Raw genomic sequence first — 23,828 nt, forward strand, 5'->3', positions numbered from 1 at the left:
TGATGGAGGCCTTCTGAGCAAACTCTGGTCTTCCAGGGGCTCAGAATATGAGAGCAACGGCTTATTTTGTTTTCTCTGTTGCTGTTTTTAAACTTTCACAGGCTCTCCCATGGGACCCGGTAACAGGAGAGAGAAGTGGGACCTCTCCAGGCTCACACAGTAGCAGCTTGGAGACCACAATTTAGGTTTTTCTGGCCCCAAAATGAAACCACTGGACTTAGGTAGATGCCTGTTCAGTGTCCGCCTGGCTCTTCACCAGTTGCTTCTTCTGCTTGGTCTGAGCAGAGTGACTATATTTTAAGGCTGGGGTGGGAGAGCCAGGATGGGAAGGGCCTGCTGGGTCCCTCACGCCTCGGCGAGGTGCAGGAGTTAGCGCGGGTACCGCGCCCAGTGCGACACTAGCGGCGCCTAGGTGCAGCTGCATTTGTCAAATACTCCGAAAAACAAACACATCCTGAACGAAAATAGTTTAAGGTCTTCTCATTTTCAGGGGAGAAGGAAGCAGTGGTGCTGGCCCCGGGGAGGCGGAGTTGTACGGGTGGGTGCAGAGCGGCGCGTCCTACCTCCGGGGCGATGTAGTCGGGGGTCCCGCAGAAGGTGTTGGTCCTGGCGTCCCCCAGCATGTTCTCCTTGCACATCCCAAAGTCCGCTATTTTGATGTGTCCGTCTTTGTCTAACAGGATGTTATCAAGCTTCAGGTCCCTGAAAAACAAATCAGATTCGCACTTTAATAACACGCGGTTTTGTTAACATGGACTTGCCCTGTGATGGGGGCTTGCACGTCCCATCACAGCCTGAAGGGCAATGAGTAGGTACTTTGCTGGTCCTCCTGTCTCCTCCAGGGTCACTGCTTCTCGTCCTTGGTGTTTCCTCCTTGACCAGCGTCTCTTGCCCAGGACTGGACGTACAGTACAGCCCCTCGTGGTCCAGGTCGGCTTTCTCTGGGCCTGGCTCTGACCGAGTTCTGTATCTTCTGTGTCAATACGTGGCCCATCTCCAGAGCTCCCTCCATAGTTCACGTATGAATGGCTGAGCAGGTGCCGAGATGGGGCCACATAAAGGTCATGCGCTATCTCTGCAGAGTAGCATCCCTCAGTGTTAAGAGGGGCCCTCAAGAAACAAAGCCTGGATGGAAAGGAATAAGCTGGTGATGAAATGTCGTGGGGGCTGTGTTTGGTGATGTGTCTGGTGTAGGGTGGTATTCAGTACTACACAACACGTACACCCATCCACTTCTGTCCAAGGTAGGGGTGTAGATAAAACTGACTCTTCAAGGGAATGGCTGGCTGCTACTGATTCCCCTTTCTGACTTGCCAAGGAGTACAGCTAATATACCACGGACAAGACACAGCCCTGAGGCTCTTAATCCCAGTACCTTTCCTGGGGGTAACGGAAAAGGAAGAAAGGCCTAGAAATATACTCATTTTATGCCATTCTCTAAGTATCTGTGTTTGTGGATAAATTATCCTGCACCTAATTCGAAGACCAATTAAGGAAAGCTGTCCCTAACCCAGATTAATTCTAGAATCAGAATCCATCTGCTACCAGAACACCATGGCAATGACTTCCTCTGTCCTCAGAGAACCAGTATCCTTGTAAGGCAGCCCACTTCATTTTTTAGGGATGTGTAAGCGGTGACACGATTTTAAAAACACGGGCCAAACTATGCCTCCCTGTGACTTTACCTGTTGGCCTGTTTACCACACGTGACCGCCTGGATATTTGGAAAGTGACCTCAAGCTTTCTCTTGTCTTTCCTTGACCAAGTTGAGGACCTTTACTCCTCCACACAGCAATGGTATTCAGACTCTGCAACATTCCGGCCCCTACCCTGCACGTATCTCGAATTTGTCCATTTTCTTCTTCAAAGATGGTTCTCAGAATGAAAGCGGTGTCTTCCGGGCACGTGATCTCACAGGTGCAGATGGCGGTGGCACCCTGAGCTTCTGGTCTAGTCCTCTTGCCTCTGAGCACCGTGGCTGCACTAGTTATTTTAGAAGCTCCATCACAACGATGCTTAATATGGAACTCACTGTAAACTATAACCTCCAGGTGTCCTCCCCCGCCCCCGCACAAACTACCATTATACCATTTTCCTGTCATCCTGTACCTGCGAAACGGATTTTTTCAAAAGATAATCCAGGAATGACACTTGACATCAGTTTCTTTAAACTTTTATCGACTTTAGTCAGTGGCATTTTATGAATTCTAGTCGGTTATATAACATCCAGCTTTCTCTTCCTTGACCTGCCGTGAATTTCTGAGCTTTGTGAAAACTCCTTTAAGTCTAGGATATGTGGTGGGTGGTGGCTACCACTGCCTTCCTTAATGAGCTAAGACGACTTGGGAGAGAAGAGCTATTGCTGTTGCCTTGTTCTGCACCTCCTCTAAGAGAAGATGCTCAGAATCTCCTTCTCAGAGATTCTGCTCCCAAAGGGCCTGGCAAGTAGCTCTGTCTCCTCCGCCCCTGTTGACTGGGCCACAGGTGGAGGCCTGACTCAGTGGATTCTTCTTGGGGAAAACTTGCTGAGGCTGCAACATGACGGCACTCGTCCGTCTCGGCTGGGTGTCTGATGCGTGGGGCTGCTGTGGCGCGCCCTCCATCATGCCCTTGGAGGGACAGAAAACCAGCCTGTAAAAGAAGAGACTGAAGTGGCTCGGCCAAGAGTAGAGACAGAGGCCGCATGAACCCGAAGAACAGCCCAGCCAATGAGAGAGGAGCCACTTCGGTTCTGATGGGTTTGCATTCTCGGTTCTGCTTTCTCAGTGAGGCTTAGCTTCTGCTTAAGCAAAGGTTTCAGTGGTTGTATGATGCTTGTAATCGATACCCGTATCCTAAAGTCCCGTCACTATTTGTTTTATCTCCTTTGTTACACTCTAAGCTTCACGAGGGTGGAAAGTGTATTGCTTGGTACTTGCTGTGCTGTGATGCTCTGACGCGAGTGTAGCACGTGTTGCTGTCATTCCATAACCATCTGAGTGAATTCATCCCCAACCAGTGACCATCTCACCACCAGCGAGTTATCAGCTACAATTAAGTCCCAAGTAATGGTTCCCTTTTGTTGCTTTCTCACCTTCTGTGAGTAAATTAGCCAGAGGACGTGAGCACGGGATGCAGTTCTGTTTTGGTGCAGAAATGCTGCTAGCAGGTGTTCCCCAGAGCTGACCTCTGTCAGTAATGCATCAACGATGGTTTCTGTCTGACCAGGTGCATGGATACCTCCAGGATACATGTATGTGTGTCCCACGTTCAGATCAGTTTCGGTTCTGTTTCTCCCATCCTAATTCAAATGCTGTCGCACTTTCATTATTAGGACTGAAAACTTCCAATATGTCTAAGTCTTCTCCGTAGGCAGGCCTTCTGCCTTGTTCCTTCATTTTAATTAAATCCACTTTCATTGTGACTTATGGATTATATTCCAATAAGTCCAATTATAGGTCATATTTAACTCCTTAGGCTAAAACTGCAGGTTCATTTCCTAATCCACACTCTATGCGATAGTGATATCATTTTGAGATTCTGCTATATGAAACATTTGCATCATTCGCAGCCACATATGTACGTTCCTAGAAATCTGGCTGAAGGATGGTTTTAGGGTCATCACTAGGGAGCCAGATAGCCAGCTGCAGTACTGTACATAGCTCAAAAGGATAATGAACATAATATCTAATATTAGAATTTCTTTCACATGCATTTTATCATTTGATTCTCACAATAGCCCTTTGATCTGGAATCACTATTTTTATTCGTATTTATCTAATGGAAAACAAAGGCTCTTAAAAGTATACAATCTATCCCAGCAAATCCAGGCTTTACCCTCTTTTACATCCCCTTAAACCAAGCTCACCCGGTCTTTCGCATTGAACTGGTCTTGCCGAGATACCTAGAGTCTTCTGTGATTGCAAGGGTACATTTTAGTCAATTCTAAAATGAATGTTCTCTAGGCCTCAAGCTAGGAAAGTTTCATGTTCAATTTTCAGTCCACCCTCTAAAGTGGGCAGGGTGTCTACAGGGCTGGGAGAGAGGAGGTCATTGAAGCTTTGAGAGATCTGAGTCAGAAGGGGAAAGGTCTAGAAGGCCTGCCATGCAGAGCCAGACACCCTGAGGGGCAGGAAGGGGTGAAGGCAGAGGGAGACGAGCTGGAGAAGCCACAGGACCCAAAGGCCAGAGTGTTCACAGGTACGTCACAGGACACCAGGACCCAGAAAGGGTCTTCAGGGTCCAGGTCACCTGGCATGGCTCTTGGAAGCACCTGTCTGCCCAAAGGGCTGCACATCGGGGCATCAGGTACAACCGAGAATTCAGTGGAAGCCTTTCTTTCCATTGTGTTGTCAACATAAGCAAAGCTTCTCCATTTGGAAGAGGCAAAGTGGGAGCCAGAAGAAACAGCTTCCAAATCCAAGTTTTGTTCCTAAGTAGCTCGGCCGAGCCATGTCTCCTCTCTGATCCTTTAATGACTCATCCATAAAATGGGTCCAGCGATGCCTGCCTTGCTTATCCCACAGGACTTGCGAGCATCCAGTGAGGTCATCCACGTGAAGGCATTTGTAAGTGGTTTCAGATATAGGCGTTGGGTCCAGTGTCATCGATCAAAGATCATCTTAAGGTCCCTTTCAGTTCTAAGAGTTCTAAGACTTGAGACTCTAGATTCTGCTGCTTCTACGTCTGCGTATTTTCCGGCTCCTTGGTTTTACGTTTAACCTAAGCCAGGGCTGAGGCATCTTTTAAGATGCCACTGCTTTTACGATGCCACCAGTAATGGTAGATGATTGACGTTGCCACCTGCTTCTCTACATCTCTTGGCCTCAATTCTTGCGACTGCCAACAACGGCCTTTCCAGAAAAGCTGGACACAATTTGTTGAATATTCCTCCACTCGACCTCCTTACTCCTATCTCTGTGCCTTTTCTAGAGTCACTTCTTCCATTTATAAAGCCTTTCTCCCTCTTTCTGATAGGAACTTTTTGTTGGCACACCCTCACCCATTTCTGATGGTACCTTCATTATTCTTCCCTTTGGCAGTTACTTCTTTTTTTTTTAATAAACTTATTTATGTTTGGCTGCGTTGGGTCTTCATTGCTGCCTGTGAGTTTTCTCTAGCTGCGGTGAGCGGGGGCTATTCTTCGTTGTGGTGCGCGGGCTTCTCATCGTGGTGGCTTCTCTTGTTGCGGAGCATGGGCTCTAGGCGTGTTGGCTTCAGTAGTTGTGGCTCGCGGGCTCTAGAGCGCAGGCTCAGTAGTTGTGGCACACGGGCTTAGTTGCTCCGCGGCATGTGGGATCTTCCCGGACCAGGGCTCGAACCCGTGTCCCCTGCACTGGCAGGCGGATTCTTAACCACGGTGCCACCAGGGAAGTCCCGACACTTACTTGTAATTAGAATCTCATTCACTTAGACTTTTTTTAGAGTATGCTGTTTGTGTCTTTTCACGTACTTACATTTTACCTCCAAAAAAACCCAAAATAAAAATCCAGAAAGTGGCTTAATTATGGATCCAGAGGTTGGCACTTCTATAGCTTTTGCATCCACCACAATGCTTAACCAAGGCTGTGTGTTTAGCGGCTGGTCCGTCTTCGTTACCAGTTGTCGTGGGTTTAATGGGCTCCCCTCCCCCAATAAAAAGATATGTATGTCCTAGTCCCTGGAATCTTGCGAGTGAGACCGTATTTGGAAAAAGGGTATTTGTAGATGTAATCAAGTTAAGGATCTTGAAATTAGATCATCTGGGATTATCTGGATGATCCCTAAATCCAACGTCAAGTGGACTCGTAAGGGACCTACAGGGAAGACACAGGGAGGAAAGGAGGCCCTGTGAAAACTGAGGCAGAGACTGGAGTGACCCCAAGCCCAGGAATACCTGGGGCCACCAGAAACTGGAGGGGGCAAGGAAGGATCCTCCCCTAGAACCTGCCGAGGGAGCGTGGCCCTGCTGACACCTTGATTTTGGACCTCTGGACTCCAGAGCTCTGAGGGAATAAATGCCATTGGCTTAAGCCACGAGGCTTGTGCTAATTTCTTACGGCAACCCTTCAAAACTAATATGATGATCATGAGTGGTCAGAAAAAGGAAACTAATAGAATCCCCTTGTTAATTCAGCGGCCAATGAAAAGTTTAGGCCAGTAAAGTTACAATGGGCAGTTGAATAATTTCTTAAGGCCAGTCTCGGTGTCGGTGTACCTGCCGGATGACCTCCCCCAGTTTTAATTATTCCATGTCTTTCAAGGATCTCCTACTGCCTCAGTCAGTACACTGCTAAATAAATCCAGGATTCTTTCTTTGTGGTGCATAAGAAGCCTTAGAAAATGTTTCTCATGGATGTAGTAAGAGCTCTAAAATGGGTACAATTTATGATATTAAAGACACTTATGGACCCTCATTGGTCTTTGTCCTGCGTGTCAATAATTTACAAGATGAAATAATAGAAACATCGTGATGTGGAGAAAGACTATACTGGGGCATGTGGGGTTTGGTTGCATGAGGTCCCTTTCAGCCCTAAGATCTCTCTTCTCTCCAGTCTTCCTAACTTTTCCTCCCTCTTTCCTATCCATCCATCCCACACAATCTACTGAGTGTCTCAGTATAGGTATATCTTAGGGATATTGCAGGCATTACAGATATAAAGAGGAAAACAACCACGGAATGTGATCAGGGTTTTCAGTGTTCTGGTATTTCTCACTTTCCTGAAGATTAAAGAATGGTATAAAACAGATTTTTAATCTATCATTTTGGAGATAGCCCCTGCTCCCCCAAATACAAAAGTATATCCAAAGGATGCCAAAGAGACGGCTTAAGAAAAATGAGCTCCCAAACCTCCCCTACGTCTTTAGTTCTGGGCTCTAAATGGGGCAGCCCTCACTTGCCTGGACCCTCTGGAAACGGAGAGGTTTCCCTAAGTGAATTTTCAGCCTATTCTGTAAGCACCAAAGCCCAGTACTGGCCATCCCGGACGGAATGCTTCTGGACTGTATTATACACAGTTTGCCATCTTCAACAATCTGTGTGGAACATCACTTAGCCTGTACTGATGACTCCGGTCATTCCTGTGGGCATCTGCTGCAGAAAAGCACGTGATCCCACTGTCTCGGGGCCTTGAGGTTGTCCTGCATCTTCCCTTTATGTCGGTTCTCAGCTTCCCTTGTCACCAGTGGTCACTGTGTAGGCCTCCAGCTCCTCAGTCAGCATCCTGTCCAGCTCCTTCCTTCCTTTTTTATTTGTTTTCTTCAATATACCCCCCCACCCCGCCCAGTCTGTGGGAAACGAGACAGCTAAGCCTTTGAAGATCTGTATGCTAAGTGTCAACTGTGCTTTGAGAGAAGTAAGGAGACTGAAGTACATCAGCTTTCATCCAAGAAGGATGTGAAATGATGGTGTCCAATAGCTTCCGGACAGACATCCACTCAAGAAAGAGGGCACACATGGCATCCTGGGCATGCAGACAAGGTGTAGGCTTGTAGGTTTTCGCAGGTGTGTTTGTTCAAGGAAGGCCTCCCCTTCTCCCTCACCCAAAAGGAGGACATTCAATGTGCAAATACAGGCAAGAAGGAGAGACACAAAAGACAGAAGAAAGAAAGCAACAACAAGAGGCCAAAGAGAAAGTAATGGAAGGAAATGAGACAAAAGGTAGGAGAGAGGGAGAACAAAATGAGATCAGAGCCTTATTGCTTTTTTTTTTTTTGTGGTACGCGGGCCTCTCACTGTTGTGGCCTCTCCCGTCGCGGAGCACAGGCTCCGGACGCGCAGGCTCAGCGGCCACGGCTCACGGGCCCAGCCGCTCCACGGCATGTGGGATCTTCCCGGACCGGGGCACGAACCCGCGTCCCCTGCATCGGCAGGCGGACTCCCAACCACTGCGCCACCAGGGAAGCCCCCCTTATTGCTTTTGAGAGCGGAATTTCTTACTTGGTTGGTAAATCACCATCCGTGCTGTCACTCTGGGCAGGAAGCCCGGGTGTGGAACTTTCTGCCACAGAAGCACACTGACCACTTCATGTCCCTCAAGCACAGTGATGAAATCACCTGGACCAGGAAATCCAGATATCCCAGTACTTGTTTCCAAAGAGTAAAATTTACCTGTAGACTATGCCTTTGGAATGAAGGAACTGCAGACCGAGAATGATTTCGGCAGCATAGAACCTGAGGGAAGGAAAAGCAAGGCTCAACGTGAACGTTTACTAGGAAGAAAGTTCCCCTTCCTACAGAGTGAGCGTGCAGCGCTCTGCTAAACGTGCGCATGGAAGTTTGTTTAATCACAACAAAAGGAAGATATCATCCATTCTACGCATCCAGTCTCAGACCTGAGAGAATGAAATGCAGCCGGTACATTTAGCCCTACCTGCATCTAGGGCTTATTCTTATGTTGTAAACTATAAGGTTCAAACTGTCATTTTTTTGCTAATAGAACATTCAAAAACACTCAGTGTAACAATAGGGAAATAATTTTCCCTTTTCTTTTAAAATCTACTTGGACCCTTCAGACCTGTCTGCAGGTCATTCCACATAGCCTGAGAGGAGGAGAAACGCACACAGGCAGACCTCAGGGATCTCACGGCTTCGGTTCCAGACCACCGCAGTACAGAGAGTCGCACGAGTTTTTTTGGTTTCCCAGTGCATATAAAATTATGTTGACACTACAGTGTCGCCTGTGAAGCACGCAATAGTATTATGTCTAAAAAAAGCGTACGTATCTTAATTAAATACTTGTGAACTATACTTCAGTTAAAAAAATATGGCTAAAAGATGCTAACCGTCATCTGGCAACACAGAGCTGCCACAAACCTTCCTTTATAAAAAAAACCAAGTATCTGCAAAGCACGATAAAGTGAAGTGTGATCAAACGAGATACGCCTGTATTAGACGCTGGGAGGGGATACCTTGCTCTCCACCTTCAAAGATGACAGACTCAAAGGAGGTGAGTTTACAGGAGGATTAAAGTTAGAGATAAGGGAGAACTTCCCGCAAGTGAGGTCTGCTCGATCTTGGAGAAGAACGCAGAAACCCCTTCCTGGGAGGCAGTGAGGACAGATAGATAGCATGTGTCTGCCATGGCTTTCGTGCCTTACACACCTGGAAGGGACCCCGAGAATCCTTTCTAGCAGAAAAATACCCGACGATTTCTGGGCTGCAGGAATCTCATAAAATTATCTCCGGGCACTTGGCCGACGGTTCCTGGAAGCAACGAGATCGGTGGCGCACTACCCACTGGATTCCACAAAACAGCCGCTTCAGCTGGGGTTTCTGTAGGAGCTCGTGGAAAAGTCTCTCTCTCAACGCAGCTCGACCTGAACCCCCCCGAGTGTTCACTAGGGGTGAGTGAGATTACTGAGCGTACAGCAAGCAAGGCTAGTGTGCACCCCCCCTTTTCAGTGGAGCCAGGGGCACAGTTCTCTTGTGTTTGACCGTCTCAGTGGTTTGATGACTCAGGAAAGAGGGCCTGAGGGAGGAAGGGCGCGGGGCTTCTGTGGGACTCAGCTGCAGTCCCACCTAGTAAAGCCACCCTGCTCGATTTCGCCAGCGCCTGGAGTGGCCTGATGCCAAAGAAGGAGAACGTATTCTCGAGAGAGAGAGAGCAAATATCTCTTCCTGTTTCCTGTTTCTCCTGCCCCCAGAGCTGGCTGACTGATGCCTTCACACTGAGCTTCCCTTGAGACGCCTCCGTGAAGCCCCACCCAGTGACCGCCTCGCCCCTCTGTGCTCCATTTGACTTCCATTCAAGGGGCAAATATTGCTTCTGGGCTCGGATGATTTAGAAGCCTGATGAAGTGGGGCGGCTCCTTAAGAAACTAAGCAGTTGATCTCGCGGCAGAGAAGTGAAATAAAAGCGACTTGAGTTTAAGTTTCGCAAGCTGGGAAAACACCTGCCTCATTGGATGTGTTCCTGGGGTCACCTCACCCTGGGGTTTAGGCCCGCTGAGTGAGAAACAGGAAAAGTGCCACGTGGGGAAAAGCACGGTGCGGGCACAGTGGACCCCAGTCCCTGACAAGACCAGTGGGAACCCCCCAACCCTACAAGGGGTCTTACGTGGCTCTGCAAAGATCGAACTTGTGGCAGCTCTGGATGTGGTACATTAAGTCTCCTCCGTTGAGATACTCCATCACAAAAAAGAGGTTTTCCTGCGGAAAGACACAACCATCCCAACTGTGAGCTTCTTTAAAATAAGAAAACAAGGATTACTTTTTAAATGGATTTCATTATTTCAGAGGAACCGATTCTGTCTTGAAGTCCCTTATAAAAAGGCTGGCAAGACGATTTAGCGGATCTGTATAGCATTTCTGAACCCCAAGAAACCTGGGGAGTCCAGGAGGAGTATGTGGGATGTTTGCTAGGATGCCTGGATGCTAGCACGCAGCAGATGGGGCACAGCACGAGGGAGGGTCCACCCGGACTTGACCACCCGACGGTGGGATGGTCTTGGGCACTTCATGGATGCTGGCTGTATACCTACTGAAATTGACAGTGTGTAGGATGGTAAAAAGTACAAACCGGGGGCTCTGACTACAGGGGCAGGGCTTGAAAGCGTTCACTCGTTCAACACTCAGTAAGTAGTTCTGAATGTGTTCTTCGGGTATGGCCAGAGCGAGAGTGGGTGTGCTCACGCGTGCCTCATCCACCCAGGATGGAGACAGCCCTGCCTTCAGGGAGCTCACAGTCAAGTCTGGGCTTACTTCCCTCCAGTCCTGACCTCACCCGTTGCAAGTCACGGCTTATAAGCTGTGCTGCTCCTAACAGGACGCCATGCATGTTGTTAGAGCCGCTGCCCCTGGACGGCAGCTGTCCAAAGCAAGGCTGAGTGGTCTTCGGACCGTGGTCGAAGCATCAGAGGTGGCTGATTCCAGGGAGCCTGAGCTCCTCCATGGTGTGAGACAAGAGTTCCTCAATATGTATATTTATGACCCTTGGAGCACCCTGACTTTGAGAGTCCCCGTGAACCACAGAATTAGTGATCTGCTCAGTTGGCGTGGAGACAGTTGGGACAGACGGGACTCAAGGCAACTCTTAGGATAATGGGCTTTGCCCCTACTCGGACCCGAGTTCAGATTTCCTCTATTTGTGACCTTGAAGTTACTTAACCTCTCCTAAGCCTCATATTTTTCATCTGCAAAATGGAAGAAGTAATATTCCTACTTCATAGGGGCGTCGTGAGTGGTAAATGAGATGACCTATGTAGAAAGCTAGCCCAGCGTTGGCACTCAGCCTGCACTTCAGAACTGGTAGCTGTTGTCACAGTAAACAATTTAAAAGCCAGTCAAAAACACGGATCACAAGAACTAACCAAATGGAGAGAGATTCCACGTTCATAAATAGGAAGACAGTATTGCCAAGATGTCAGTGCTTCCGAACTTGACCTAGATTCTCTACAATCCCAGTCAAAATCCCAGTGAGTTACCTGGTGGGTATCGACAAAACTGACTCTAAAGGTTACACGGAGGAGAGGCAGAAGATCCAGGATAGCCAACAACATGTTGAAGAAGAACCAAACTGGAGGACTGACCTTACCCGACTTCAAGACTTAATAAAACTACAGTAATCAAGATGGTGGTATCGGTGAAAGACCAGACCAACAGATCAATGGAACAGAAAAACCTAGAAACAGACCCATGTAAATATAGTCAACTGATCGTTGACAAAAGAGAAAATGCAATACAATGGAGCAAAGACGGTCTCTTCAAGAAATTGTTCTGATCATCACTGTATATTATCGTATTTCCACATTTCTTAATTTTCATTTGCACAACGTCAGAAAAACAAAACACCCAGCAGATACTTCTCAGAGAAAGGAACCGCACAGTCCTGTGGATCTTGAAAGAAGGAGGAAAACAGGGAGTTAGATCTCCTCCAACAAGTTAAATCTCCTCCAGCGCTATCTTTCTGTTCCAGTCAGAGCTGGGAGAAAATGCAAAGCAGGCAAAGCAAGGGGAATGTGGGCTTGTGACACGTGTTATTCCAGCAAAGACCCTCTTCTTAATGCCGGTGATACGTTAACTGATGCAAATGATTCTTCTGGGTGGAGTGGCAGTTGAAGTTGTGATGCTGGTGGGGGGTGGGTAGGGTGGGGATGGGATGGTCCAAAACTGCCCTGGACTTAGGATTTGTCAACAGCTCCTGGCACAGCATCTGCAGAGAGGAAATTCTCATCTCTGTGTGTCTCTAGCTGTGTGATCAGGTAAATCATACCATCCCTGGGCCTCAGTCTCAACCTCTGAAAAATGAGAAGTATTGGTGAGACAGAATTCCTCTTTCCTAGCCTAAAGATGCCCTGATTTTCACCTTAATTTCTCTTCCTTTTTCTTGGAGGAAAATATGAAATCCACAAACTTTGGTTATTGAGCACGTGACAAGACCTATGTAGTGCTTCCCAGATGATAAAACACATGTTGGTAAGAAGGTGTTATGCTGTAAAATTCTTAAGAGAAATCTTTGTTCAGAAACTGTGTATTGGAAGTAAACTGAAAGGTATAGAGATGAGCCTTCTCTCTGAATCTTCTTCCATGGAGGTCAGTATTATGGCTGGGTTCATTATGACCTATCATGATGCCCCAAAGAAGTTCACGAAATAGAGGTCAGAGGGCTTCCTCCTGTCTCATTCGTCTCCTGGTTATGCTAATAGAGTTTGGCTAGTTGGGGGCAAATACCTCTGTGTGTCACAGTCCTGAATTCTTTAATGTCTAAATTAATCCCGCCATGCACCGAGGGCTGAAAAGCAGAATGGATTAGGACATAATGGGTTAGCGCTGTTGTGTAGACCAGAGTGTCAGGTGAATCACTTTTTGATTGGTCTTTGTATTGTTTCTGAATCGTGTGTTTCTTGCTCTAAGAAAGATCTCGAGCGCCCCTGCTCAGAGAGGAGTATGTATTATTTCTGATTTCGGAAAAGAGTCCAAACAAAGGATTAAAACTCGATAACCTCCAGGATTTACCCTCCCAGTCCAAGCACTTGGTGAGTTTTTCACTTGGCCTACTTGGGCGGCAAAATCATAGCATTTTGTCAAGTAGCTCCGTGAAAAGTGAGTTTTAAAAGAGGAAGGTTGCCTTACTCAGGGTGTTCCCTCCTGCAGGGAAACGGCTAAGGTTCTTTTGAATGAAACAATAAGACACTGAGCTTATTTCCATCCTGTCCATGCAGTCAGTTTTACTTGGGGTTTGACAGTACAATGATGACAGCCACTGGAAGAAGTGATTCACTGAATAGTGCTGAAGAACCTCTCGCTAACAAGCAAGCATTTGATACATCATTCAACAACACTGATTTATCTCTCAGCTCTCTGGTTTGCAAATATACCTATGGCATACATGCCGTTCTGCATGCCAGCTTCATAAAAACAAGAGAGTCAGGGTTAGTTATTGCTTTGCTGTGATTTTCTGGTAACCGAAGGATATAATCAATGCTGACATTCTGGAGATAGATGGGTATTCAAAGCTCTGTGGCTCTTTTTTTTTTTTTTTGCATTTAAAAAAGGTATTTATTCTTGCAAAGTCATTTAAATATATACTGAGTACTTTCAAAAATTGAAAATAGCAAAGGATTCTGTGTGTTTGTGTACAAAGTACTGTATTTCCCAAAGCGTCTACAAATATCTTTCATCACTTGGCTGATAGAATGGGATATTTTATTCTCCTATGTACTTACAAAAATATGACAGACCACTTTAGGGGGCCTCTAACATCTAAATTGCTTTGTATTCATCTTCTTTGTAAAATCTCTATATCAAATTTAGCCATGAAAGCGATTTATACTGGTAAAAAGGAGGAAGCAGGTAAAAGCTATATACAGAAATACAAATACTTAGTTTGCCAATCTAAGAGCTGGAAAAAAAAATCATCTTTCAGATGACAGACATGTACTAATCTCAGTGGTTTTCAAGGCCAAATCCTTTAAATCATTATGGTCTAAATTCAACCGAGATATTGCCTTTGAATCGCCACCTTTGTGGATCCCACCCTTGTTACTGACACTACCGATGTCCTGAGTCTGCACTAGTGTCAGACTGGAGGTGAGTCTCCTTCAGATTGACGACTACCTCCAAGGAGGTTTACATCTTTACTTCTACTTATTGTTCCCCGCCAAGCAAAGGTTTAGTTTGGAATTGCAAATTGTGAGAGCTGCATTCTTGACGTCCACAGCTCTGTGGTGGGGATGCACTACAGGGGCTTCCTGTGTAGAGGAAGAGCACAGAGCTGGGGTCCAGGCTGCCCAAGCCGGGAGCTTACAGAACCAGCCAGGGCCCCACGTGGGGATGGAGCCTGCACCCGGATGGCACTCCTGCAGGGCACCTGGACACGGGCTCACCCAAACCGCCTGCTGCTACATGCACGCAGCCTGCGTCAGTGTGGTCACTGACAGTCAATGTCTTAGGTAGGCTTGTCATTTAGAAGGCTGGAGCCGCTCCGAATCTGGAGTACTCGATCTGTTCCTTCCTTGTTCAGTGAGCTATAAGCTAAAACACCCTAGAAAACAGGTTTATTTCCTTTTTCATAAAGAATAAGCCATCAGACTTGAGGACACGGGGAGGGGGAAGGGGAAGCTGGGACGAAGTGAGAGAGTGGCATGGGCATAGACACACTACCAAATGTAGAATAGATAGCTAGTGGGAAGCAGCCACATAGCACAGGGAGATCAGCTCGGTGCTCTGTGACCACCTAGAGGGGTGGGATAGGGAGGGTGGGAGGGAGACGCAAGAGGGAGGAGATATGGGGATATATGTATGCATATAGCTGGTTCACTTTGTTATACAGCAGAAACTAAAAGCCATCAAAAAACAAACATAATCACACGTATACTTTTGATATCTAAGCGTTGCATGTGTATGTGGGTGAAGGAAGGAGGGAGGAAAGGCTCTCTGCAGACCAGCAAACTCATTCATTACGGCCTATTTATATTTCTACTGCAAGTCTAATTAGTAAAACTCACCGCCTTTGATAGATTCATTAGTACCTGTCAGAAATAATGTGCCTGAGTTTCTAGAGGTTTGTACCTGCACGGGGAACTTGGGCTCAGTTGGTATTTTCTGGTTTAACTGTCCCATGGGGTCATCTTGCATTAACTAGCAAATTATTTTCTTCCATAACGGAAGTACGAACAATGATCCATTTCACGAATTTTAAAATTGTTTTCCCTGATACGATTGGGTCTCTACTAAGAGGCAATAGAGCTGTTAGGCTGATGGACTTTGCTACCAAACTGCCCAAGGGTGAATCCTGGCTCCCTTGCCTGACACCTGTGGTGCCTTTGACCCCTGTAGGGGCCACCTCGATTTCCTTGTCTGTAAAATGGGGATAATAATAGTCTCTACTTCAGAAGGTTGCTATGAAGATTAAATGAGCTAAAATACGCAACGTGCCTAGAACATGGACTGGCACATAGTAAATGCTTTATAAACATCATCTGTTATTATATTTATGACCACAGTTATTGTATACAATATACACACAATGCATGTTGAGAAATATATATTCCCGAACACAGAGGGGTCCCTGGAACAGACTAGGTTTTAACATAAAAGGCAAGTTTTAAGGAATACGGTTTTGATGTGAAAATGACCCTACTCTGCTGAAGATTTTAAAGTTACTAAATTATCACTACGACAAAGAGAAAAAATATACACAAGAAAGATGAAATACTCAAAAATCCTACCTGTGGGTGCCTTGAATGATATAACTAGAAATGACTCTTTTCTTCTTATAATGCTTTTGTGTATTTTCCAATTTTTAAAGTATGTTTTGGTGTAATTACTTTTATAATTAGGTTAAATGTTAAAGAATTTTCCTTAAGAATTTATAAGTGAGTGAGTTTTCTATCACTGGATGTTTGTATGGTGTAGATTCTCAACATCTGCCATGGGGGGTTGCTATCTGGCATGGAAATGTCGATTCAGTGTCTGATGTAAAGTAAGATGCTATCTTTTTTAGTTCACCGAAATTGAAACTGGCAGGCTTAAGTATTATGAAGCAAGCATGACCAGGTACAGGGGAGTAGAGTCATGTGATAAAATACTTTCAAAATCACTTTTAATCACCATAATACAAATAGAATATTTCTTCTTAAAACGAATAACAAAAATCTAAAAACGGCAGCATCATTAAAGTAAAATTTTACATTTACAATATGAAAGATGATTAATACAAGATTAAAGAGATAGATTTAACAAAATCAGTGGTGTGATTCTCACAGGGCTGTGTTTGCATATATGAATGTCCTAGAGAAATTAAAAGCCCTAGGGCTGTCAAAATATATCAGTATTTAAAACATGAGATCATTCTTTAGGAGGACATTTTGTGAATGGATATTCTAGTAAAGGGGAAATGTACAGAGGACTCAGTTACTCTAATATGATGTAGCTTCTACCCTGATTTCTCCTTAGTATATGATTACATTTGCTTTTAATGAGAGAATGAAAATAAAGAACATGGAAAATTATTTAGTAACGATGACTATTCAGTATAGCTAGTCAAGTACTGAACCACTAAGGGGACTGTTGCCAAGTGTGCATACATTACTGGATAAGTGAGAACTTTGTAGCATTAAAGATGCTATCATTTTATCAAACCTGTAACAATTAATTTTGAAAATACATGGAGAACATAGTAAATATCATGCACATGAGGTCAGGAATATAGAGTCCCTCTCCAGAAAAAATAAGAAACGGAGGAAAAGAATAATTATAGTCATTTTTTCAGGTTTCTCCCCCAAGGCTAGTAAATTAATAAATTTTATGCGAGAAGATTTGCATGTCTGAGGAAATAAAATTAGACTACCAATATTTATTAAAAATATCCAAGCATACCAGTATCCTTTTCAGAGTACCATATGTTAAGCATATGTAATAAATGCTGTAACATCCAAGATGACAGTTATTGATATAACAGTATGGAAACCGGAGAGTACATGTCAACTCAGCTTCGGGGTATATCCTATTTTAGCCAGTGGAAAGTGCGGGAAGGTGTGCCCTGAAGAATGAAGGGGAGCTGGTCCAGATCTAAAATTAAAGGAAATAATCCACGTCAAGTATTTAGCCCTGCGCCTGACATAGAGTAAGAACTCCATACATAGTAACCTTTATTATGTGTATTATTATTTTGTTAGAACAAGTTAAATACGTTCTATATTCCAATATGTTCTCTCTCTATATATATCTTGAGAAATATACCTTCATAATGACCAAAAAGGCATGTGATGAATTTAGAATTCTTCCAAATCTTGTACTAGTGAAGTCGCTGAATGGGGAAAGCATCCTACCCCCTCCAGCCCCTAGCCTCCACAACAGGGAAATGCACACGTTTTGAGCTATTGGGGCATGGAATTCTGGGGTCCTAGAGATGGAATGAGGGATGAGGGGCCATGGTCCCTTGCTCCATGGGGGAGATGCTTGGTTCTAAGGTTGAGGACATGCAGTAGATAACTGTCCAATTAAATGAGTTGGATTTGGTGTCTAGGTACCTTGAAATCTCAACTTTACTAAGTTTTGGATTGACAGTATGATCTAGAAAAGAGACTAGATTGTGATCAGCTAGGCTGATCATGACTGGATCTCAGTTTCCTTAGCTGCAGAATGAGAGTATCTGATGTGATAACCTCTACAACCCCTTCCTGCTCTTAAAAATTTCATATAGTCTGTCATTACAATAGAAAAAAAACAAAGAGTGTAACAAATCAGATTAGTAGCTATAAGCAACTAAGATGTCTCTCAATAGGTGAGGGATAAATTATAGTACATCCGGACAATGGAATGCTATTCAGTAATAAAAAAACGAACTATTAAGCCATGAAAAGACATGGAGGAATCCCAAATGCATGTCGCTTAGCGAAAGAAGCCAATGAGAAGGCTATATATACTGTGTGATTTTTAACTATATGACATGGAAAAGGCCAAGCTATGGAGACAGAAAAAAATCAGTGGTTGCCACGGGCGGGGGGTAGGGGGTGGGAGGGATGAACAGGTAGAGCACAGAGGATTTTTAGGACAGTGAAACTGTTCTGTATGATGCTGTAATGGTGGATGCATGTCAGACATTTGTCAAAACCCATAGCATGTTCAATACAAAACCCCTAATGTAAACTATGGATTTTAGGTAATAATAATATATAAATATGACGCATCAGTTATAACAAACACACTAGACTAAAGCAAGATGTTAATGGGGATTCCCTGGTGGTCCAGTGGTTAGGACTCCGTGCTCTCACTGCCGAGGGCCAGGGTTCAATCCCTGGTCTGGGAACTAGGCTCCCACAAGCTGCACTGTGCGGCCAAAAATAAAGTGTTTAAAATAGGGGAATGTGCGAGGTGTGGAGAGAGGAAGGCGATGCATGAGAAGTCTCTGTTCTTTCCAGTTTTTCTGTGAACCTAAATCTGCTCTAAAAAATAGTCTATTAAAAAAAAACAAAAACCAAAAAAACGCTAGTAGCTATAGACCAGCTAATGCATTAAAATACAACAAATGTACCAGTAAAAAACCTTCTTTAGAGTCTTCCTCATGTGGAGTTCATAAAAAATTAATAAGATAATGGCTGAAGAAGATGGAGACTATTAAGTTCTACTAAATTCTAATGTTTATTCACCCTGTCAGGGTAGAAATGACACAAAGAAGGTAGCACTGCAGTTTCTATCTAAAATCTGAAAAATCTGACTTCTAAAAACATCTTTATTTTGGTCGATAGTGTCCACTTAAAATATTTGTAACTGCTCTTCTAGAAATATTTTTTTTCATAGTTTCTTGGAGAATTTGCTTATTTCTTTTAACCTATTAAACACGTAGGATTTAAGAGCTCATTCACATTCTGGATAAATACAAATCATTATAAAATGGTGGTAGAAGTTACACAGTAAGTTTTATTTCAACTTGTGTTGAAGGTTGTTTTCACTTTGCCAGTTTTCTGTCCCTGGGAAATTTTCATCACGTACTTTGTCTCCAAACTCTGGCTCTTAGATGGTCCCTCGCAATTTGTGCTTCTGTGTGTTACGCAGCCTTTACTGGAGCCCCTACTGCTGACGTGTCAAGCCCTTTCTTCTGTCTCCATGGTCCCGTTCCTGTCCCTCTCATTTCCAGCCTGGAGACACTTCCTACTTTATTTATTGTGGTGATCACCACCATGGTGAGCCCACCCGGATTTCCTCCTCTTCTTAGTCTCTCTCCCCCGCCTCTCCCTCACACGTCCCCTCTCAGAAGTGACCCCTCTCCTTGTGTTTGCCGCATCCTAACCCCTTCCTCTTCCAGAATCTTACACCACAAATTCCTCCCTTTCTGGAGCATTCTCTATTACTCATAACCCTTGAACCCTGTGATCATAACAAGCTTCCACCTTCGGAAACACACTTTCTGAAAGACTGCCGTGTAACCGCCAAGTTCACCCGCCCGCCAGCTACCCCCCGTCACCTGACATATGTCCTCAGCCTCCCAGTGGGATGCTTCCTTCTGTTCCCCCTAAATGACAGTCAACAGGTGGGCTCCTCACCAGCCTGACCCCATGGGCCCCTCTTTCCTGACATCCTTCTCTCTCCTGGCTTCCGGTGACCCTACTCCCCTGGTCCCCCCCTCACCTCCCTGAGGGATCTGTGCTGTCACTTTCCCTCTTCTCCCCCCACCCTCCTTACGAGGGGGCTGTGCTTTGGTTTGGTCCTTGAACCACTTCCGTGGGTTTATCCCAACTCTGACGTATTCCCACAGTGTCAACGACTGCCTGTTTGCAGAGTCCTGCATTTTTCCTTTCCTTGAGGCGTGTGCCGTGTCCCCGCCAACGCACGTGGTCTTTGGTTGGATAGGGGGAGGCACCTCCAGGTGCCCTGTTGTAAGAACGCTGGGAATGACACGTATTAGGCTGCCGTTCGCTATTGATCGTGTATTTTCTCTAAGACTGTCAGCTGAGAAAAGGACACATAAGTGACCTGAGTTTTAATGTGGAGAGACGAGAGGTGGATAAGAATGATTTTGAGGTCAAGGTAGAGAGAGAGTCCACAGGCTGCTAGGGGCACAAGATCAAGGGGCCTTGGGTCGAGGGGGAGATAATGGACTTGAAGGGCACAGAGGGGTGGAAGAGTGGACACCAAGGGTGGACGTCCTCTCCTCTTGGCCAGCCTTTCTGGAACCTGAGGATGCTGGCAGACGTGCCCCAGTCAGCCAATGTAATTTACCAGAAGACCACTACCCCAAGAACATTGTCTAGAATGCTGTGGGATCATTTTTTTAAAAGAGAGAAAACATGCTTCTTGATATCAAGGGAAAATACTATTAAAATGGAGAAACCAAATAAATGCATCTGAAAGCAGTCACAGGAAGGGGCAAACCACAGGAACGAAACCACCTTTCTAGGTCTTGTCAGCTAAGAAGCCTGAGGAGGTGAAAGATAACGGTCACTAAGTAGGATCTGGTGAATCTGAAAGATATTTAGGGGGGAGATTCTCTTTGACCCTTCAAAGGAGGGCGAGAGTAGCTTCGCAGACAAGAGAGGTTCCTTTCCAGGACACCCTTGAAGGAGATGCAAAATGTCCGTGTTTCGAGGGAAGCTGGTGTTCTGCGGCTTTGGGAGAACAGCTGATGGGGGAACAGACGAACCGGGTGGGCACACGAGCCTTGAAGAAACAGATCACATAAAGGTGAGAAAATATCTGCGAGCTTAAAAGCAGGTGTGCAGAAAGGGCACGGCATCTCAGATGCAGCAGGCAACACGTGTAGTCACAGGATTCCTGCATACGTGTTCACTGATTGCCTATTATCACCAGGGTCTTGTGAGGGGTGTGTGTGTAAGGCAAGCTTTTTGAGTACAACAGGAATTTACCACGCGTCTACCGTAAATCGACTCTTTTTGGTACGTTTACTGTGAATCTGACATCTGCTGAATCATACTTTAGTTGCACAGAAAGGACATCTGAAGCACATCGAAGTGATGTGCTATTTGTGAAATAACAATTTTCAAGCAATCTTCGTATCAGAAAACTGCCAGGGTCCTGTAAAGAGAAGAGACACTTCTCCGTTACTTACAAATGGGGACACACAAAAGTTAATTCTTGTCTTAGCTCATGGATAAGTGTTTTTGAGGATGTGGGTTTTCTTTTCCTCGTTAAAGTTGTGATAGTTGCTAGCGCTCCTAACTCAGCCGGAGGGTTTGTGGATTAAAGTGTTTTTTGAACGCTTCAGACGAGGTGGTTTCTGAATAAAATGCTTGACCTGAAAAACCTTCTGGCGATCTCAGATGGATTTTACCTTCAAACTATGGGAATTCCAGAATGACACACTTTAAAAAAAACTGCCAAGCTGAAGTCATTTTTCTTCTATTTCAAAGAATAATGACTTGCAGTTCATATGGTACTTTCTCCATGAAGGATTCAAACTTCTCCGCAAATGCTATTTTCTTTTTTAAACGTTATCCCTTTGGAGGCTAAAAGGGGACGACCAAGGTTCCAAAGAAAGGTTCGGTGACTTGTTGAAAGTCACGTGAAGCGTCAGGCGTCAACTCCTGCTCTGAAATCATGAGCAGAGCAGTGACCATGGTGAGGCCACCCTGGAAGTTAAGCCTCATGTGTTCTATAAAGGGAAAGTGAAACTCAGTTTTCTTTTTCATGAAAGAGACGTTGCACAGTAATGCTGACAAAGAAGGGTCACCTGGTTCAGATAGGGCGTGTGGAAGTCGAGGGCAGTGGTGTAAATACACGAATTAACACTAGCATCCTCACTCCTGACGTTCGGGAGCCTGCAAAGCCTTTGGGCCTTCGCTCACATTCAGCCTGGGGGGAGAGGCCCAGAGATGTGCTCATATGATCTAAAACGTCTTGTAGGTGTGAAATTGTAAGGCTACTGAAACTACCTGAACACAGATGGGCCTTTCAGGATTCAAAGGAGACACAGATGAATGCAGACCACAGTCCACTTTTCATTTCTAAGGAAAAATTAGTTCCCTAAAAAAAACCCCAGAGAAGTGTTAGATGTATCTTTTCCTTTTTTTTTTTAAGAGATAATAGTCCCCAGATGGAGTCACTTGTGTTAAGCCCACATCGCCAAACTGAGACTTTAATACCTAACCTATTTGCAGTTCCAACCTTCCCCAGCGATGTAATCTTAAGCGGTCAGTCTGGATCTTTCTGGTCAGTGCGAGGCAAGTAATGCCCCCGCTAGAACCCTTCTTCCCTAAGGGAAAGGTGGTCTTGCCTGAAACAGTCTGCTCTTTCTTTGTCCCTCCCCCATTTCTGCCAATAAAGTCTTCATTTCATGCAACTCCTCAGAGCTCCCTGTTAATTGCTAGATGGGATGCTGCCCAATTCGTTAGTCACTGAATAAAGCCAATTAGAATTCTAAATTTACTCAGTTCAATTTTGTGTCTTAACAGATTTAGTGATGGTGACGGGATCCGAAGGAAACATCTGAGGACAACACGAGACACAGGAAAGAACACTTCGAGTGCATCATCCTTCCTGCCGCTGCAAGGGCCGTGGGTAAGTTCCCCTCGGTTTTGAGCTCTGCTCTTTGCGTCGGGCCCCTGATCTAATTTAATTGGCTATCCAGTCCCCCATTTGATTGGAACCACTAGTTCCATGCTGGGAGCTGCTGGTGGTTTAGTCTGCAGTTCCCCATCTGTTTGGAATCCTCCTCCAGATTCCATGCTGGGAGTTGCTGGTGGCAGCTGTGGTTCCCCATTCTTTGGGGTTTGCTGGTTCAGTCCTTCGCCCAGTCCCTGGTTCCATGTTGGGAACTGTTGGTGTGTAAGGTCTTTGCCTTGGCCGGGCTGCAGTGACATCTCTTGGTTACTGCTGGTGTGTTAAGGTGCATGTGGTTACTGCTGGTGTGTTAAGGTGCATGTTTGTCTTGTGTAGATAAAGGCTATTGTTGATGGGAATTTCAGAAGCAAGAAAAGCCACAAAATTGGCGGGCATGGATCAAGCATTTAAACTGTCAGAATGCTCACCACCTAACACAGAGACTCTTGTGTTAGGACAAGCTGGTCATGGAATGAGTTAGAGTGACACTAGGTCAGCTGCCAACCTCAAAATTTCCGTGCAATGAGGCACACTATAAAACACCGCACAACCTCCAACCCCGTGGCATATCCCTCTTAGTTACTGACCTGGCTCTGAGAGACCCAAAGGCTTAGCCCGAAAAAATGAGACCTTTAAATTCTAAAGAGTTAAGTGTGCCACGTTCTTGTTTTATATCTAAGAACTATAATTCCGGAAGCTGCAGATATCTGCAAAAATGGCAAAAATCTTACTAAAAATAACTCAGGATTGTTGTTTGGGGTTCTGAGAACTTAGCTTGGTAACTGTCACGATGGGGACTCCAAAATACGGCTGGACAGAAACGTGGTTGAACTACCTTTGCGGCTAAGGGTCCTACCAAACACTGCCGGCCCTTGGAGAGATTGCAACGGCCATTACGAGGAAAGTTCCAATTAGTTGAGATCATCTGAGAAGTGCCCTTGAAAGTAAGGGCTCCCAAATCAAACAAACAGAATGGGGATACTTATTTTAACTGGCCTGCAGAAGCCTTCAAGATGCCAGACTAGCTTCACTGAAAAATTTGTTGCAAAAGGCTAATGAAAAATTAAAGGCACAGGAGGTACCTAAAACAGATGGTAAAGTGAACGTTATATAACCTTTACTGCTCCCCTCTGTCCTCCTTTATTTGAATACTCATTCTAGTAATCCGGTCTAAATTGTCTTTCTACCCTAAAGAGGCAACAGGACCATAAAATCCACCAAGTTAGTGGCTTCACGGACAGCCCCATATCTACCCTTAAAGGAGGGCCCCCAAAGGGCGCTTCCCAGGATGGTCGAGACTCTGAGGGATTTTCTGGTAAACTGCTACATTATTCCCTTAAGCAGCTAAGGCAAACTAAAATTAAAATGAATG

At 45.2% G+C, this 23,828-nt stretch overlaps 1 protein-coding gene across 3 annotated transcripts in view; it reads right to left on the reverse strand.

Annotated features, from left to right (window-relative positions):
• The window catches only part of PRKCQ (protein kinase C theta), a 109,783-nt gene that overhangs the window by 24,274 nt on the left and 61,681 nt on the right, over positions 1 to 23,828 (reverse strand). For all 3 annotated transcript variants that reach the window (XM_027121573.1, XM_027121574.1, XM_027121575.1), the window contains 3 exons: positions 10,017 to 10,108; positions 8,069 to 8,131; positions 564 to 702 (listed from right to left, as the gene is read on the reverse strand). In XM_027121573.1, coding sequence (XP_026977374.1) covers positions 564 to 702; positions 8,069 to 8,131; positions 10,017 to 10,108 — 294 coding nt within the window. The remainder of the gene's footprint in view (positions 1 to 563; positions 703 to 8,068; positions 8,132 to 10,016; positions 10,109 to 23,828) is intronic.

Source organism: Aethalodelphis obliquidens, unplaced genomic scaffold (assembly GCF_003676395.1).
Source record: "Aethalodelphis obliquidens isolate GAN/ISIS:26980383/991018 unplaced genomic scaffold, ASM367639v1 scaffold23, whole genome shotgun sequence".
NCBI classification, from domain to species: domain Eukaryota; kingdom Metazoa; phylum Chordata; class Mammalia; order Artiodactyla; family Delphinidae; genus Aethalodelphis; species Aethalodelphis obliquidens.